This window comes from Sinohyriopsis cumingii, chromosome 17 (assembly GCF_028554795.1).
Source record: "Sinohyriopsis cumingii isolate HCF-2022 chromosome 17, ASM2855479v2, whole genome shotgun sequence".
NCBI classification, from domain to species: Eukaryota; Metazoa; Mollusca; class Bivalvia; order Unionida; family Unionidae; genus Sinohyriopsis; species Sinohyriopsis cumingii.
Window position 1 is genome coordinate 38262620 of NC_142977.1, and position 18347 is coordinate 38280966.

The following is an 18347-nucleotide window of genomic DNA, read 5'->3' on the forward strand; positions in this document are numbered from 1 at the left end:
CTTGAATAACAAACTGGTCAGTAGCAGCATGGATACTTACCCTTATCGTGCCTACCTGGAAAATCTCTTGACGTACGGAATAGATGCCAAGAACACTCATCTCAATGCCTGTGTGGTATGGGAAGCTGACGAACCTACCAAGTTTGAAATATTGGAAACTGATGAAAAGAAAGACAACAATGATGGATTTGTAGAACGAAGAAAGAGAATCACGGGAGCCGACACAAGTTTAGAACTGATGGATCGTTTGCATTTGGACATGTGGTTGCAAGAAAAGTATTTGCTGAACGGGGTGGATGTCCGTCTGAGACTGAATCGTAGCAGTGCCGCTTTCCATTTGATGGCTGATAGTGACGGTTACAAAACCAAAATCCTAGAAGCCAGACTCTACGTACGCCGTGTGGAAGTGTTACCTAAAGTGGGAAACGACATCAGTCAGACGTTGAGCAGAACGACCGCCAAGTATCCCATACGACGCGTGGAAGTGAAAACCTTCACCATTCCCAAGGGACAGCGATCCATGATCGAAGATCATCTGTTCCAAGGACAGTTACCCAAACGTTTGATCGTTGGTATCGTCGAGAATACAGCCTTCAACGGAGCTGCCGAAAAAAATCCTTTCTACTTTCAACACTTTGGCGTGTCCAAAATCGAAGTCAGTCGCGATGGCAAGACCTTGTGTACCCGACCTTTCGAACCTGACTTTACCAAGAAGAATTACTTGAGATCGTACTTGTCCCTGTACGAAGCCACCGGACAGTTAGGAACCAATACCAGTCACGGTATTACGTACGAGGATTATGCAGGAGGCTACGCTTTGTGGGCTTTCGATTTCACTCCAGACCAAGGCAGCGACGAGGGACATTTCCACCCTATAAAATCCGGCCAGATTCGTGTGGAAATTCAGTTTAAAGACCGAGACCCTGATGAAACGGTGAACGTCATCCTGTATGCAGAATTCGATAATACCATAGAAATCAACAGTTTGAGAGAAGTCATCCTAGATTACTAGAAACCATGGAAGACTGTTATCCCTCTTTACCTAGTGGAGAAACTTTTAGTGTTGGATTATTGTTAAAAAATGTTAGAGTTCTTGTTGTTTAGTGTTAAGTGATTTTTTAATAAAAAAATGTTGTCTTTTGAAAAAAATTGTTTGATGTTATATTGTTGGATTATTGTTAAAAATGTTAGAGTTGTTGTTTAGTGTTAAGTGATTTTTGAATAAAAAATGTTGTGCTTTGAAAAAAATGCCTTTGTCTTTTGTTTAGCTATAAGAATGTTGGATTGATGCTCTTTCATTTCTTACTATCCCTCTCATGACACTCACTAAACGTTGCGACTCAAAAACCGTGTGGGGATGTTTTCCTTCACGTCCGCGCTTTGACTTTAAGAACCGGGTTGTTTCCAGTCTAACCATCCATTGTTGACTCATCCTCCTAAGAAGATGTGCTCCAAACTAGCTAAACTCAACGAAGCCTACGTGAATTTGCATAGGGTCAGACACAGTCTGATAACGAAGCCAGAAGAAATAGAGAATGTGAGAATGTTAAAAATCACTGAAGACCTGATAGAAGAGCTCTTCAGAGAAGAAATGAACAGGGAAAAAGAAGAATGGACAGAGAAGTACAGACTTCAGAGACAGCAGCAACAGCAGCAACAACAACAACAACAGCAGCAGCAGCAACCTGAAGCTGACAGAGGCTTTGTCGATTGTCGTATCGACACCAAAGAGTTCTTCTTCTCTTTCCGAAGAAGCAGACCTATCGCCAGAAAGTCTATCCTCAGAGGACATCGCATTCTTAGAAACTAAAAAGAATGCCATAGCAAACAAAAAAACAGCCCTTTTCAGGGCTACCCAATACTCTAGAAAAGAAATAACAATCGATTTGCCAATGTGTGTAGGTAGAGTAGTGTGAAAATAAACACTAACTCTTTTTTAAAAAATGTGAGGGTATGTGTTTGTGTGTTTGTGTTTGTAAGTGCTTAAGTAAGTTGGTATGAATAGTAGATTAAAATCATGTTTTTTGGTGTTTGAGGTGTATATTTGGAGTTAGATTGGATTGCTTTGCGTATGTGGATAGTCTAATGAAGTGATTTATAAAAAATTTTAAAATAGTGATGGGTAGCATAAAAAAGTGAGTGAGTGTTTCTTTTAGGTCCGCGCGTTGTTGTTTTTGGTCATGATGTAGGTAACATCAATTTTATGTTTTTAGGGGATGTTTTCGTTCACGTCCGCGCTTTCACTATAAATTGAAACTCGTTCGGCAGTCTAGCTACCCTTGTTGATTGATCAACACCAAAAATGAACACGAGACTGTCTAAACTGTTGGAACTTCATGTGCATCTGGAATATGCCAGGCGCCTGTTGAATGAACTGGCCGCGGAAGCCATTGTGGAGGAGGGAAGGATAAGAGAGGAGGAGGAAAGAAGAAAAAAAGAAGAGGAGGAGAGAAGATATAAAGAAGAAGAAGAAGAGGAAAGAAGATACAAAGAGGAGGAGAGAAGAAACAAAGAAGAGGAGGAGGAGAAGGAAAAGAAGAGAAGAAGAATAAATTTCAGAATCCCAGAGAGCGAAAATTGGGATTCTGAAGCGACATATCCTGCCTCTGCTCTCTCCCTCAAAAAAGTAAAAAGTAACTGGGGGATGAGATGTGTATGTGGCGCCAGGCCTGGAAGGTGCCACCATTAACCAGGTGTCCATGAAGTTCCAAAAAAACAGCCCTTTTCAGGGCTACCCAATACTCTAGAAAAGAAATAACCATCAATTTGCCAATGTGTAGGTAGAGTAGTGTGAATATAAACACTAACTCTTTTCTAAGATAGTGTGAGGGTATGTGTTTGTGTGTTGGTGCTTGTAAGAGCTAAGGTATTTTTGTGTGAATAGTAGATTATGGGTTTCTTTATTGTTTCTTAGCGTATGTGGAGAGTATAGTTTGGGTTTTGTAACCGCTCACGTACGATTGTGTGGATAGTAGATTATGGATTTTGTTTATTGTTTCTTAGCGTATGTGGAGAGTATAGTTTGGGTTTTGTAACCGCTCACGTACGATTGTGTGGATAGTAGATTATGGATTTGTTTATTGTTTCTTAGCGTATGTGTTTGTGTATTTGTGTTTGTGTGTTTGTGTTTGTGTGTTTGTGTTTGTACCCGCTCATTGAGTCATCCACCCTTGTGTCTTCCATGATGTTTAGGACGGACATGCTCATGTATGTCAGGTCCAAGTGGACTGTTGTTGATAGGACAGATACTAGTCAATGGATGAGGAGAGTTTACATAGAAAGACAAGGATGTCTCAAGCGGGTACTTGTGTATGGACCGGTAGTTAGAAGGAGTTTAAGAAGAAGAAGAAGAAGATGTGACAGATGCCATCTATGTTAATATTAATATTAACATAAACCCAAAGGCCCTTTTCAGGGCCAGCCATATTTCTCGAAAAGAGATAGCCTTTCCATTGCCTACCCCTTTTCTAAATTTAAATTTAAATTTAAATTTAAAAAAACTTTTTTTAAAAAAAAAATAAAAAAAAATCCCATATTCAATTCCCCTTGTCCCTAGACAAACCCAAACTCTATTCCCATGTTAATTTCCCTTGTCCCTAGACAGACCCAAACTCTATGTTAAATTCCCATTGTCCCTAGAGTGACCCACGATTTTTCTCCATGTTAAATTTCCATTGTCCCTAGAGTGTCCCAGGGGTCTTTTTAATGCTAAGTCCCATTGTCCCTAGGGTATCCCACTTAACTACTGCCAGCTTCAAGGAAACCGTATGCTCACAATCAACAGCGACAAACTGAACGCAGAGAGCAGGTTATCTATTTTAGCAGCACTCTGTCTCAGAGCGCCATCATCGATGACGAAGTTAATGCCAAAATTGCGAAGGTCAGCGCAGCCTTCGACAGACTACACGCCAATGTCTGGAACAGAAGAGGCATTAGTCAACCGACAAAGCTGAAAGTGTACAGAACGATAGTACTCTCTGCGCTCCTATCTGCCTCCGAAATATGAACAGAGTACCAGCGCAATGCAAAGAAGCTAAACCACTTCCACCCAACTTGCTGCAGAAGATTCCTCAACATCAAGTATGAAGACAGTATCCCGGATACATAGGTCATTTCCCAAGCAGGTCTTTCCAGTATATACACCATCCTGATGCAGTCACTGCTACAATGGGCAGGCCATGTGGCTCGCATGCCAGACCATCGGCTTCCGAAAAGACTCTTTTATGGCGAACAGAACAAGGAAAACGTTCCAAAGGAGGCCAGGGGAAAAGCTACAAGGACACATTGAAGACGTCTTCAAAGGAATTTGGCATAAACATTGACACGTGGGGGCAGACTGTTCACGACAGCGACGTGTGGCGCGCCTGCATCGGAAAAGGTGCTGAAATTGCGAGGCCAACATAACAACGGAGGCAGGCCAGGAAAGTCCGAGCAAGTGACCCACGATCTGCGTTGTTACCATTTTCTAACCCCTCTGGTATAGAACATTCAGGACTCGCCACAGACCTATCGATCCCCCTCAAACACCGGATGAATAAAGTGGTCCTCGTCGTCTCGAGGGACGAACACACAAACAGAAAACAACATAAAACCCCAAAAGCCAAAGCACCACACAGAAAGCATATAACTAGAATATTGCTTCACATCTCCTTTATATGACGTTATAAAGTATTACAGAGCTAAAGGTACCGTCTGACGAGGTGCTTATAAAACCAGAGTGACACTCTTGTGAAGCTTGAATGGTACTTTTTTTCTTCATAAAACCTGTTTCTGTGAAGAAAGAGTCATGTTCTTTTGCAGCATAATGGTCAAACGAAATGGCATACTGCGTCAGATGATAACCCCGTTTTTGAAATATCAGTGTTGATTTTTAAATAGGTCCCATGAAAATGGGAAAATGTCCTCCCTTGCATTGTTCTATATAGTATATACATTAATTATTGGTAAGTATTAGATCACGATAAGAACCCCTGTGACCCGTCTTGCATCTTGCGAACATCCGTGTTTATCCAGTCGGGTACACCAAAGAATACCGCACCAAACATTCTCAAAATGTAACACCATGATTCTGCAGAATGGCATGTATATACAGTTACATTAAGGATGCATATTGTTGCGTTGTTAAAAACCCCCGAGTCTCAATGCTGTATGGATAACAGCGTGGGTAGAGTTACCTTTGAATGATTACTCGATATAAATACATTTAAGTACAAAATATTCCAATCCCATTCTATGACAATCTATTATTTAGTCTTTTATGACCAATATTTTCACTTAAAACTTTAGTATAAGGATGTATAGCTTACCGAAGTTTTGAGATATCCGGGTATGTCAAGCAGCTGTACGTTAATCATGTTCGGAGACTCCATGCTGGGAGGGATCGACAGTTTGTGTGTGCCCCAGGCTGACGTCAGCAAGTCAGCCGCACGCCTCACCAGCGTGGAATTGTAGCAATTGATTGACTCCTGTACAAAACAACAGCGGTATTTGCACTGAATGTTTCTTTTATGTTCATGTTCATGATTTATCGGCCCATTTTGGCCATTACACCGTTTGTTTAGACCATGGAACTTTGAATGAGCAGAGCCGAAACTATACATTGTAATTATAGTTGATAGGAGTACACAGATTACCTTACTGACACTACAAATATTGTAAATATAGTTGATAGGAGTACATAGATTACCTTATTGACATTACAAATATTGTAATTATAGTTGATAGGAGTACACAGATTACCTTATTGACATTACAAATATTGTAATTATAGTTGATAGGAGTACATAGATTACCTTATTGACATTACAAATATTGTAATTATAGTTGATAGGAGTAAATAGATTACCTTATTGACATTAAAAATATTGTAATTATAGTTGATAGGAGTACACAGATTACCTTATTGACATTACAAATATTGTAATTATAGTTGATAGGAGTACATAGATTACCTTATTGACATTACAAATATTGCAATTATAGTTGATAGGAGTACACAGATTACCTTACTGACATTACAAATATTGTAATTACAGTTGATAGGAGTACACAGATTACCGTATTGACATTACAAATATTGTAATTATAGTTGATAGGAGTACACAGTTTACCTTACTGACATTACAAATACTGTAATTATAGTTGATAGGAGTACACAGATTACCTTATTGACATTACAAATATGTTAAAATATTTAATCAACTTCCACTAGGCCAAGCAATTAATTCTATTTATTTAAATTTCTAAAACTTTACTCATAAACTTAATTCTGTCATAATAGGAGGTTAGAAAAAACGTACAGCAAATGAAACAATAAGAAGTTGAGCTATATACGGTGTGCACGGTATAACAGCTGTTTGTTCAGTAAGCCTGATGGGTTGATAGGGACATCACTTGAGCTCCATTCAACTGCATCGCCTGAGTTACTGTAAACCAGGTTCACTTTTTGACATTTTGGTAAATGTTGCAACCTTATTCACACCATTACGTTCATGTACTCTAACTGGCGGTCACTAATGTTACGACAGAGTAACCTCAACTTTACAACTACATGTTTAAGGGGTTCTTCTGGATTTGGATCAACTTTTAGTGAAAATTTGAAAACTTAATATTTAGGCGGTTAAAATTGTCTGTTTTAATGGCAATTGATTAAATATTAGTTTTTACAGCTTTGAAATTACAATACTATAATCAATGTACTCCTGTCATTTAGAATTAATCATAATACGTAGTTTCTGCTCATTTGAAGTAGTATGGCTGACATGGATTCTGAATTGACCAAAACATAAATCATAAACTGGCAATTAATGTATGTGTACTTCTGAACGTGTCAGATATGCGGTTTATCTATCAACGAGAACTGCTGAGAAATCTGTGTGTATCATTCTATTCTAGATATCATCCATTTTACAACACAGAGTGGCATATCTTGACTTTCTCAGACAATATATATCAGATAAAAGTATTTAAAAAGCGGTCAAATGTAACAGTAAATTAATTCAGCACAGGACTAAGTTCTACCCCATTAATCACACCATGGAGGGGCATTACTTTCTTCGTCACAGGCGTTGCTCACTTTCAAAATGAGGGTAAATCCGAAAGCTAGTTTTATTGTACTTTAAAAGAGCAGACACTAATAGTGTCATGTTGAAATCGTAACGTATTCATTTAAATATCTTTAAACAATGAATGTTTATTACCAAATAAGTACTAAAGTCTCTTAGTTAAAGAGAAGACAAATCATTCGTGAAAGCTCCAGATTCCAACAGGCGACAAAATAAGATGTATTATCTCCGAGTTTAAGTTGTTGTCTTTGAGTAAAGAGAAATACGGGACTCTCCTAATCAGTGCTGCCATTACCACTCCGACAAGATTGAAATTACCCATGTTGCCTTGGTATCGAGTTCAATACTTGAACACGAGTCTGGACTTAATTTTCAGACTCTGGGTCGGACGAAATTAAAATCTAACTTGAAATTCAACAACCAAAATTCTTGTCAGGTATTATTTTACTAGTGCGATGCTCAGTGTAGAATTACGTAAGAAAATTTGTCGAACATATAGGCCAAAGAAGTTTTACTCACAAATCCTCCTAGATCCTGGTAGAATTTAATCCCCTCTATAACGCTGATGCAAGGCGTGTCGTCTTTTGTTCCTAAATAAACGAATATCAAAGTATTGAACAAACAGTTACAACTGAATACTGGTCATATGAAGTATTTAGCATCTAAAATAAATATTATGGTCGTTCACAATGAAAGTTTCTTATTCGCTAACTTCGTAGTTTCAGAAAAAAAAATGTAATCTACGCAACGAAACAGTTAATTGTTTTTTAGAAACGCGAGTTTAGATTTTGCGATCTATGTACAGAATGCAAAAGTCTCAAGAAATCAAACTTTATCTAAACATTCCAATCATTGCTACTACCGCGACTATCACATTTAATCGTTTGCTATAAAAGAAATCGGTCTGTACTGGAAGGTACATATTTCTGGTCGATGTGTTGGAGGAAAGCAATGGACACACACTAATGCATCAAGCCCTATGCTTTAAAGATTCAAGGAGTGGAGAGTTTGGATTTATAGTGAAGACGATGACTATTTTATATTTGTTTTAAAAAAATACCGCACACACTTTACCTATCATACGGTCAATGTAGACGATTCTTACAACCAATACTTTTTACTTGTATTCACCTGCTATTGTTTATTGTGTGAAAAACATTATCTGTATTACCTTCGAAACCAAATTCACGCTGAAAGCCTTGTCCATGATAAAATGACGTCACTAGAGGTGCAAGCCAATCATTTTGGTATGATGGGTTTTTCCACAGGACGGCGCAGCCACGTGGAGTGTACACCCATTTGTGAAAGTTACCTACAAAAGTCCAGAACACAAAATGCAAATCGCCTTACAGAGGAAAACAAAAACGAAAAACAAATCCGGACTTAGGAGTATGCAATTTCGTAGACAAAAACTAAGAAATTGGATGTTTAATGCTTCCCTAGAAAGGAAATACCATGCATTAGAAAATTTAGAAGAACAGAAGAAAAAATAATGTAAAATGATGAAATATGTGTCATTTGTTATTCCATTTTATAAATAAAATTGGTGGAAAACCATTATTAACTAAACTTATCAGATTTGATCAAGCCCTTTTTGTTTTCTTTGGAATTAGAATACACGTGAGTACAATAGACAACACATATGAAGGTCTCGGAATACTGCATACCAGTGTAAAAGTCTGCATCAATCTCCGGCAGATTCAGAGGAAGTTGGCCCGGACCGTGAGCCCCATCAATTATTACGATAACATTACGATCATGACAAAGTTTAACCAATCTCTTCACTGGCATAACGACTGCTGTAGGGCTGGTAATGTGATCTGCAATACGAAACAAAGTCACGAAGCTGAAAGTTCATATCTCATATACTGCCTTTTCTCTCTTTGACTTTGAACAGGCGAAGAAAAAAAAAGTTTTGTTTATTAAATACACCTGTATTCTTCTACTATGACTTTACATATATAGGTGTTACGAGCCCCTAAGAACCATAGTTCTTTGAAAAATATGTTTAAAAAATACGTTAATTAAACGCAAACTTTATTATTATATGCTCATTTATTTCTCCGTTAACTTTACATTGTCAGAACTGTGCAGTATTTTGTATTCTAAATGTTCTTCATACTGCACGAAACGTCTGTATAAAAATAGTATCACGCTTTAGGGACTACTTTGTAAACAAACAATGTACGCACATGTAGAAGAGGCTTTTAGTTTTTCGTTTATTAGATTTGTTTGTGGATGAACTAAACAAGATGTTTCGACCATTTGAAAGTTAACAACATGGACGAGTTAACTGAGTCACAAATGAAAGTTTCAAACAAGCAATCTAATGAACGTGATATTCGCAATATCAACAATAAGTGCGAGAGACGCACTCAATGAAAATACCATTCTAATCATTTGATACTGACTTTTTTTAAAAAAAGCCAATTCAGACTAACACATGTGTGCTGTATGGGACACATATTGCCATCATCAGGTATTAAACCTGACCAAGAAAAAGTGAAAGCAATCACAGAAATGCGCCCTCCGACGGACAGGAAGAAAATTGAAGGACTACTGGGTACAGTCAAATGCATAGCGAAATTTTTCAAACATATGTCTACAGTGAGAAAACCAATCAGAGCACTTTTAAAAGTGAGACTGACTTTGTTGGGGAAACTGCACAGAAAGATGCGTTTGAACAGACCAAACAGATTCTAAGCAAATAACCTTTGTTGAAATATTTTGATGTCAAGACACCTGTCGTTCTTGTGATGCATCAAACTCAGGACTTGGAGCAGTGATAATGCAGTCAGGCACACCCGTAGCATTTGTATCAAGGTCTTTGACAGATGCAGGAACAACGTATGCACAGATCGAAAAAGAACTGCTAGCTGCGTTATTTAGTCGTGAAAGATTTAATCAAAATACTTATGGTCGTCAAATAATCATAAATCTCTAGAATCAATTATCAAGAATCATCTATATGCCGCACGGCCGAGACTTCAGAGAATGCGTTGAAGACTGCATATGTACAGTTCTGACTTAACGTAATGTCGAGGAAAAGAGTTAATTGTAGCAGATACATTGTCCTGAGCATACAGACAGACAAACACATCTGAGGTGAACATGGAAAGTTAAACTAAGTGTTATGTGCACAAGATCTTGTCAAGTGTACAGATTGCAGATACACAGCTAGACACAATAAATAATGGACTAAAATTGATAATAAAATCAGCAAATTACGAGAAATAATTCAAAAGAGTGGTCCCATGATAAACATTTCATACCAATTGAAATCAGAAATTTATGGAATTGCAGAGATGAACTTTCAGAAATTGACGGATTAGTTCTTAAAGGAGAGAAGATTGTAATACAGATGCTCTTCAGAAAGAATGCATAGGAGTTGCACAAAAGTCACATGAGCATTGAGAAGACAACGCAAAGAGCAAAAGACATTTTATATTGGCCTGGCATGAATGCACAAATCGCAGACACGGTATTGAGTTGTTCTGCTTGCCAGGGATACACATAGTCATATTAGAAAAGAACCATTGTTGTCTACACAACCTATTGGACCATGGAAAATGGTTGGAGCATATTTGTTTATGTGGAATCATTACAGCTATGTCTTGATAGTAGACTATTGTTTCAGATATTTGAAGCTGCAAGGTTAGAAAATACACGAGCAAGCACTATAATCACACAATCATGTTTTGCAAGGAATGGAATATCACATAAGTAAGGAGTGATAATGGCCCACGGTTCTCTTCAAAAGAATATGGTCAGTTTGCAAACACACGGAGATTCAAACACGCTATGTTAAGTCCCTAGTATCCACAGTCTAATGGTTTAGCAAAAAGAATCATTCAAAATGTCAAAGGAATTTTCAATAAGGCAAAGATAAATCAAAAATACCCATATTTATCAATATTGGAATATCGAAATACACCAGTTGATGATACAGGATCTCGGGCACAAATACTGATGAGTCGAAGACTTCGATCGACTTTGCCTACTATCATCATAAAGCTACGTCCCCGATTTGAACTAAGAAACCTAAAGAGGAAACTGGGTGAAAAGAAATATAAGCAAAAGAAACAGTATGAAAACAGCTAAAGTGCTTCCAAACTTTATCACCGCTCCGGTGGCCTAGTGGTTAGAGCGTCCGCCTCGGATGCGGGAGGTCGTGGGTTCGATCCCCGGCCGAGTTATACCAGAGACTTAAAAAATGGTACTAACAGCTGCCTCACTTGGCGTTCAGCATTAAGAGGTTAGTGTTAGGACTGGTCGGCCTGGTGTCAGGATAATGTGACTGGGTGGGACATCATGCTACATGTCTGCGACATGATGCCCCAGTGCTAGACATCACTATAAACTGCCACATTGCAGACATCGTAGCGATATGACTGAAACATTGTTAAAGCTACGTTAAAAATCAAAATCACATGACACATCCAAGCTTTATCTGGAGATAAAGTAAGAATCCGAAGACAAAATCTTTGGGAACCAGCTGTAGTCGACAGAAAAAGGAGCAGTCCAAGGTCATATGATGTGCAAACCCAGAATTTTGCTACATACAGGAGAAATCGAAGAAATCTGTATTAAACAAAATAAACTACCAAATTTATATGATATATAACGAAATTCATTAGTTATGAATGAGCCAAACCAGACAGGGAAGATTCGAACAAGGAGCGGATGCCCAATAAAAAGGCCTGCAAGATACAGAGATTGTGTTAGGTGAATTTGGTAATTTTTGTGAATTACGTTGTACCTTGTGAAAGTTAGAAACTGGAAACGGTTACGGGTAAAATGATACACGTTATATCACACCAGTTTAAATGTAGTGATAGCAACTGCATTGAAGAAAAATAGATTTTAGTGGCAATGCAAATCTATCACCATGTATTTATTTTCATGAGTGTAAGAATGATTGTCATAGGGTTAGAACTTAATTTTAACAACAATTAGTATAACTTTTCATTAGAAACTATTTGAAACACATATTCATGTGTAAAATAGAACTTGTGAAGCTTAAACATGTTTACAAAATTATTAAAAAGAAAAAGGAGAAATGACTATGTGAATAATTATTTAAAAGAAACACACAAAGCTCATGCTTAGGAGGATTTGTGGTAATATATGGCATTAACGTTCTGTTGCTTCAAATGATCTGTCAGTTACAGGTTACCTAAGGTCAGCTCCAGGCTCCACGCTCAGTTTTTAACACTATATGCCTTATGAAAGCAATAGTGTGAGAACTTGTGTGCTGGTGTTTTCTGATTTATTCAGTTGTAATCTAACCATTAAAGTAGTTAGATGAAGCCTTTGTTTTGTGTTACTCAGAAAAACATAACACGACCCATGTCATAGAAAACTTGATACACACCGAAATTGTACTGTAATTTCGACTAAATTTTCAACTGAAATCACATTCTCCCTACTGCATTGAACTGATCCAGTAAATCCAGTCCATCTTAAGCAGAAAAGCAGAAATGAGCTGTATCAACAGAAAAATAAAATCCATCCGACTGTTTTTTTTTAATGACTCTAAATTTAAAATTTAAGCAAACCAAAAAGATAATTTTTAAACTAATGTCGAGCGCGCGACAAAATTCAAACGTCACTGGGCCTTGTTATGTGCGCATTAATATTATTACTGTGTAATGATGAACCTACGGTTGTGTATTTAGTTTGAAATACAGTATAAATTAAACTACTTTCTTTCGTGTAGTGTATTTCTTTATTATTAAGCCTTATGTAAGAAAACGAAAACGCATAGAATAATAAGGTTACTGCCTTTGTATGGGAAAATATGAACTCGTCTTTTGGGACTAATACTGAACTACCAAAGTCATGCAATATTACTCAGAAGAAACAAAAATCGTTCATATTTTTCTATAAAAATGCAGTAATTATTAGTATTATATGCTCATTTTTTCCCCGTTAACTTTACATTGTCAGAATCGTTCAATATTACCTGATACTGAACTCGCGCGACAATACACATATAGCATTCACGCGTATAAAGGAACTACTTTCTATTGTAAACAAACAATGGACGCAGACGCCAGCACTTTTGACTTGTACACAAATCATGTACACTCGCGTAAGAGGCTCTTTACGTTGTGGTTGTTTAAATTTGTTTTTGAGTGAACTAAAACAGATTTTTCGTGGACTGCCACATACCAGCTGTTTTGGCATATTCCGCGTTGATACAATGTTACGGATTTAGGCTAGCTACATTATATAACAGACGCAAGATAATGTCTTTACAAATAACATACAAGTGACAAGTCATATACTCTCTTCTTTAGCTGATGATAAGAATGGCAAAATAAAATATACTTAGTTTTACATCCTTTATTTCCTCAAAATGTATTTTCTTAATTCTGCAAATCCGAATTACATGAGCCATGTCATAGGTTTTCAATCTGGACTACACATTTCGAAATTGTGCTGTAATTTCGATTATAAGTGCAATTGCATCCTCCTTATTGCACTCAAAATGAAATAAGCATTAAATTCCATAGCGTCTTTTTGATAATTGCAATTGAAAGACTTCATATTTTTCCCACATTATGACTTCAAACATTCAATGACAGAAACAGAAACGCATTTGCATATATCAACACGCTTCTACCTAGCTTATTAAATCTCGTGTATTTCATGTGGAATCGTCACATCCAAATCCAGTCCATAATCACGAAATTTCGTAGAATCGAGAAAAATACCAAAATCTATTAATTACAGATCAAATGGAAAAGTTGTTGCAATGACCATTCATTCACAATATGACTGCAAATTTCAATTTTAACTAGACACACCATTTTCTTTCGAAAGTTATGTCCAGCGCGCGGCTAAGTTCAAATTTATCTGGGCGGAGTTATGTGCGCAGTCGTGCAGTATTCCATCCCAAAACTCGTTCATATTTTCCCATACAAATGCAGTAACCTATTATTATTTGATATTCATGTATTTTGAATGGTGCAGTAAGCTACAATTCACCATATATATATTTGACATTCATGTTGTTTGAATGGCACAGTTAGCTACAATTCACCGTTTGTATTTGAGATTCATGTAGTTTGAATGGTACAGTTATCTACAGTTCAGCATTCATATTTGACATTAATGTTGTTTGAATGGTACAGTTAACTATAATTCACCATTGATATTTAATATTCATGTAATTTAAATGGTACAGTTCACTACAATTCACCATTCATATTTAAGATTCATACAGTTTGAACCATTTCAGTGTATCCATCATACTGGCACGATACTGTTGTTATTATTGCATTTAACGGGATATTTCCCCATCGTTACTCTTTGAGAAACCAACAGAACATGTTTAATGATTCCTTTACCGTAAATCTCATGTATGGTGATCATCCATGCCTTTGTCTACTTACCTATAATAGCCAGTTTAATGTTTGGATGCTGGTCTAGAAATGTTTGATACTGGTCACAAACAGAGTCTTCGCTTTCGATGGGGAACCTGATGTCCAGAGTCAAGCATTCAACTCCTATAAGAATGTTATTATTGGTGACAAGTTCAGAACAATATCGTTCATATATGGTGATTGTTGTATACATCCATACATCCATCCACACACACACACACACACACACACACACACATATATATATATATATATATATATATATATATATATATATATATATATATATATATATATATATATATATATATATATATATATATATATATATATATATATATATATTTATACGCAACATCATGGCGACGATGTCACGTCTTGTGGATCAGCTTAAAACACTCATTGGAAGACCAGCGCCGTTTCCCACATCGGGGCGGGCACTGGACGTTCTCAAAATGAGCCTTTTCATGTCGATACAACAACGGTATGATGACGAGCTCGCGCGGAAAGGTTTCGACGACTCAGCACGATCACGGTGACGACTCCCCAATAACAGGCGTCGTTGGCAGCTCAATAACTTCAGCGGGATTACTTCACTCTCACAGGAGCTCGCGCTAAATTCCCCAGATCAGCCACGGGACGACACACGCTCAAAACACCACCGAGGACATTTAACGACGAGATGAACACGCGAGCATCCAAAGACGCTGCTGACACCTCCCCCCCCCAATACGTGGCGTGACAAATCGGGTCAGTGTTTGGTCACTACTATAAGATATATACATTCGATGACCGGGAAGTGTTATCGAGCGGAGTCACCAAAGATACACTACACCGTATAATATGGCCAGTAGTGCAAACTTTCACAGGAATAAAACGACGGGTATCGTTCAACGCTCATTTCGTCAGAACTACTGGAGAAGGACAATCGATGGACGTGTGGCTTACCATTCAAGCCGTCATTGTTCTGCGCGGATGAGACTTTGATAGTCTTATCGACGTGGCTTATCAGTTTATTCAACGACACATCGAAGATAATCAAGAATCCGGGTCAACCCGGGTACTCACCGAAATCAGCAAAATTAACTTTCACAAAGGCAGATACACACCCCATCGAGGTGGACGACACGTGGCTCTTCTCAAACATATTGTGGCGACCAAAGCGTGTATCATTGTCAAAAACAACGAAGACCTCTGCCTGATGTATACTTTCCTCTCCATATCCGGCCAAAGGCCATGTCGATCGCGTCTCCCACTTCAAACCGTATCGGAAAACGATCCAAATCACCGGCTATATAATATGTGCTATAAAAGGAACAGTGTCTATGCGTGGTGCCGTTCGGATGGTAGTTATATATATGATACAAAATCACCCAGTCCATTGATTGTTGCTACATAAAGCTGTCTATATATAATATTACACAGTCGATTGAGTCGAGACCATATACGAGTGCTAAATAGACTTTGGCGCTAATTGTGAATATATATCAATTAAATATATAATTCTACACACACACACACACACACACACACACACACACACAGATATATATATATATATATATATATATATATATATATATATATATATATATATATATATATATATATATATATATATACACACATACATACATACATATGTGTGTGTGTGTGTGTGTGTTCCAGTGGCGGTCGAATACGTTCCCTAACTGGATACAATCAGCGATGGTCTCTCCGTTAACGCTTTCGGACTCGAAGAAAAGAAAGCGGGATACTGTCAACAACCACAAGCGATACAACTGCCTAAGGAACACCACATCGAGGTAACGTTTCACAATCATGTGAAAAAGTATGCACAACCCTTCCATGCCGACATTGACTGTGAAGCCATCATGGAAAAAGTAGAAGGACCTGGTCCTGATCCCGATCAGTCCTTCACCCAAGTCACACAAAATCACGTCCCATGCGCGGTTTGTTATAAGTTATGTTGTTCCGTTGATGAATGTTTGTCGTCGGAGTATCAACAAGACTGCATCGTCTGGTTCCTCAAAGGGCTCGAGCAAGAATGGCAACGCATCAAAGACATCCTCGTCAATCCTGCTCCAATGCAACTCTTGACACCCAATGAACGAAAAATGTAAAACACCGCGAAGTCCTGCTGTATCTGCTACAAATCCTTTCAACCTCAAAGTACTAAACGTAGAAAAGTCAGAAACCACTGAAAAATCACACGACAAGTCACTGGACTGTTCATGTCGGTTGTAAATACCTCTTGAAACCCACCGTTTCTTCCCGTGATCGCGCATAATCTTGGTGGGTATGGTGCACACTTCATCATCACAGCGCTCAATCATCCATAGGTGAAGGCCATTCTGGATCTGTAGGACAACAAATCAAGGTCATTCCCCACAACGTCGAAAAGTACATGTCGATCACGACTGGACCTTTCCAATTCATTTATTCATTCCATTTCATGGCGTCGTCGATGTAAGAAATCGCTAAAATCTGTCCTTTGTTCATCCATTTGGAAAAGGAATTTGGAGACAAGGCAGATCTTCTTCAACAAAAAAGAGTTTATCCCTAAGAATACATCGATGCGTAGTTGAGATTCGAGAAAACTTCGTTGCCACAGCAACAAGCCTATTACTCCAGCTTACATCTATCTCAGATCAACAATGACCAGTACCGGTACGATAAAATGATATGGAACAAGTTTTCGTGTAAGACTCTCGGGGATTAACACGACCTGTACTTGAAAACGGATGTACTCCTGTTCGGGGATATCTTCTAAAACGTCCGACGTACGTGCCTGAGTCATCGACTCGATCCTCTCTGGTATTTCTCCTCACATTGCCTTGCTTTTGATGCTCTACTCAAATAATCTGGAGTGACCGTAAAAAGCTTAGCCGATCAAGACATGTTCATGTTCACGGAAAAAAAGACACGTAGTGAAATTTCCATCATCAGTAAAATAATAAAAAAAAAATAAAAAAAATAAAAATAAAAAAAAATTAAAATATCCGTCACCAACCACAAATACATTAAACATTACGATCCCACCAAATCTCCCGTGTACATTCTCCACCTCGACGTCAACAATCTCTATGAATGGGCCATGTCACAACCAATTGCCACTGGTGGCTTTCACTGGATCTCAGGAGAGCAGTTCATCGAGGAAATGCAGCGTGGTTTTGTTGATAATCCCGATGGAGAATCATATGGCTATTTCGTGGAAGCTGAACGTAAGTATCCAGAGCACTTACATAAACTTTACAACGATTATCCGTTCTGTCCTTAAAGCGTTCTCGTGGACAGTCAACCATTAAGCGAACAACAACAACATCAACAAATACTTAAAACGATGTTCAATATCGGAGAGGCCAAAGTGAAAAAAAACTCGTTCCTAACCTGCGCGATATACAGAATTATATCCTTCATCATCGAGCGTTAGAGCAGGCGATCCAACACGGGCTCGTTCTTGAAAAAGTTCATCGGGCACTCAAGTTTAAATATCCCGTGGATGAAACCATACATCGACTTCAACGCGGGACAACGTATCCTTGTCACGTCGACGTTCGAGAAAGACTTCTTCAAACTCATGAACAATAGTGTGTTTGAAAAAAACCATGGAAAACAAACGAAAAGAAAAAATATTAAAGTCGTTAATGATGTTCACCGTCGAGATAAAGTTGTCGCCGATTATTTCTTTGTACGCATGAAAATCTTTGACGAAGAACTCGTCGCCATCGAGTCGGGAGAAAACAATCTGAGACTGGACAAACCCGTGTACTTTGGTGTGGCTATCCTCGATCTGTCCAAAGTGCTTATGTACGAATTCAGTATGACTTCATCAAACGTAAGTATCGAGATAAATCCACTCTGCTAATGACAGATACTGACTCTCTCGTGT

General features: G+C 38.0%; 1 protein-coding gene across 2 annotated transcripts in view; it reads right to left on the reverse strand.

Annotated features, from left to right (window-relative positions):
- LOC149778451 (uncharacterized) overlaps nucleotides 1-18347 on the reverse strand; it is a 41277-nt gene that overhangs the window by 14598 nt on the left and 8332 nt on the right. For both annotated transcript variants that reach the window (XM_089939290.1, XM_089939289.1), the window contains exons 5-9: nucleotides 14465-14578; nucleotides 8732-8884; nucleotides 8236-8376; nucleotides 7584-7654; nucleotides 5307-5465 (exon numbers count right to left, since the gene is read on the reverse strand). In XM_089939290.1, coding sequence (XP_089795416.1) covers nucleotides 5307-5465; nucleotides 7584-7654; nucleotides 8236-8376; nucleotides 8732-8884; nucleotides 14465-14578 — 638 coding nt within the window. The remainder of the gene's footprint in view (nucleotides 1-5306; nucleotides 5466-7583; nucleotides 7655-8235; nucleotides 8377-8731; nucleotides 8885-14464; nucleotides 14579-18347) is intronic.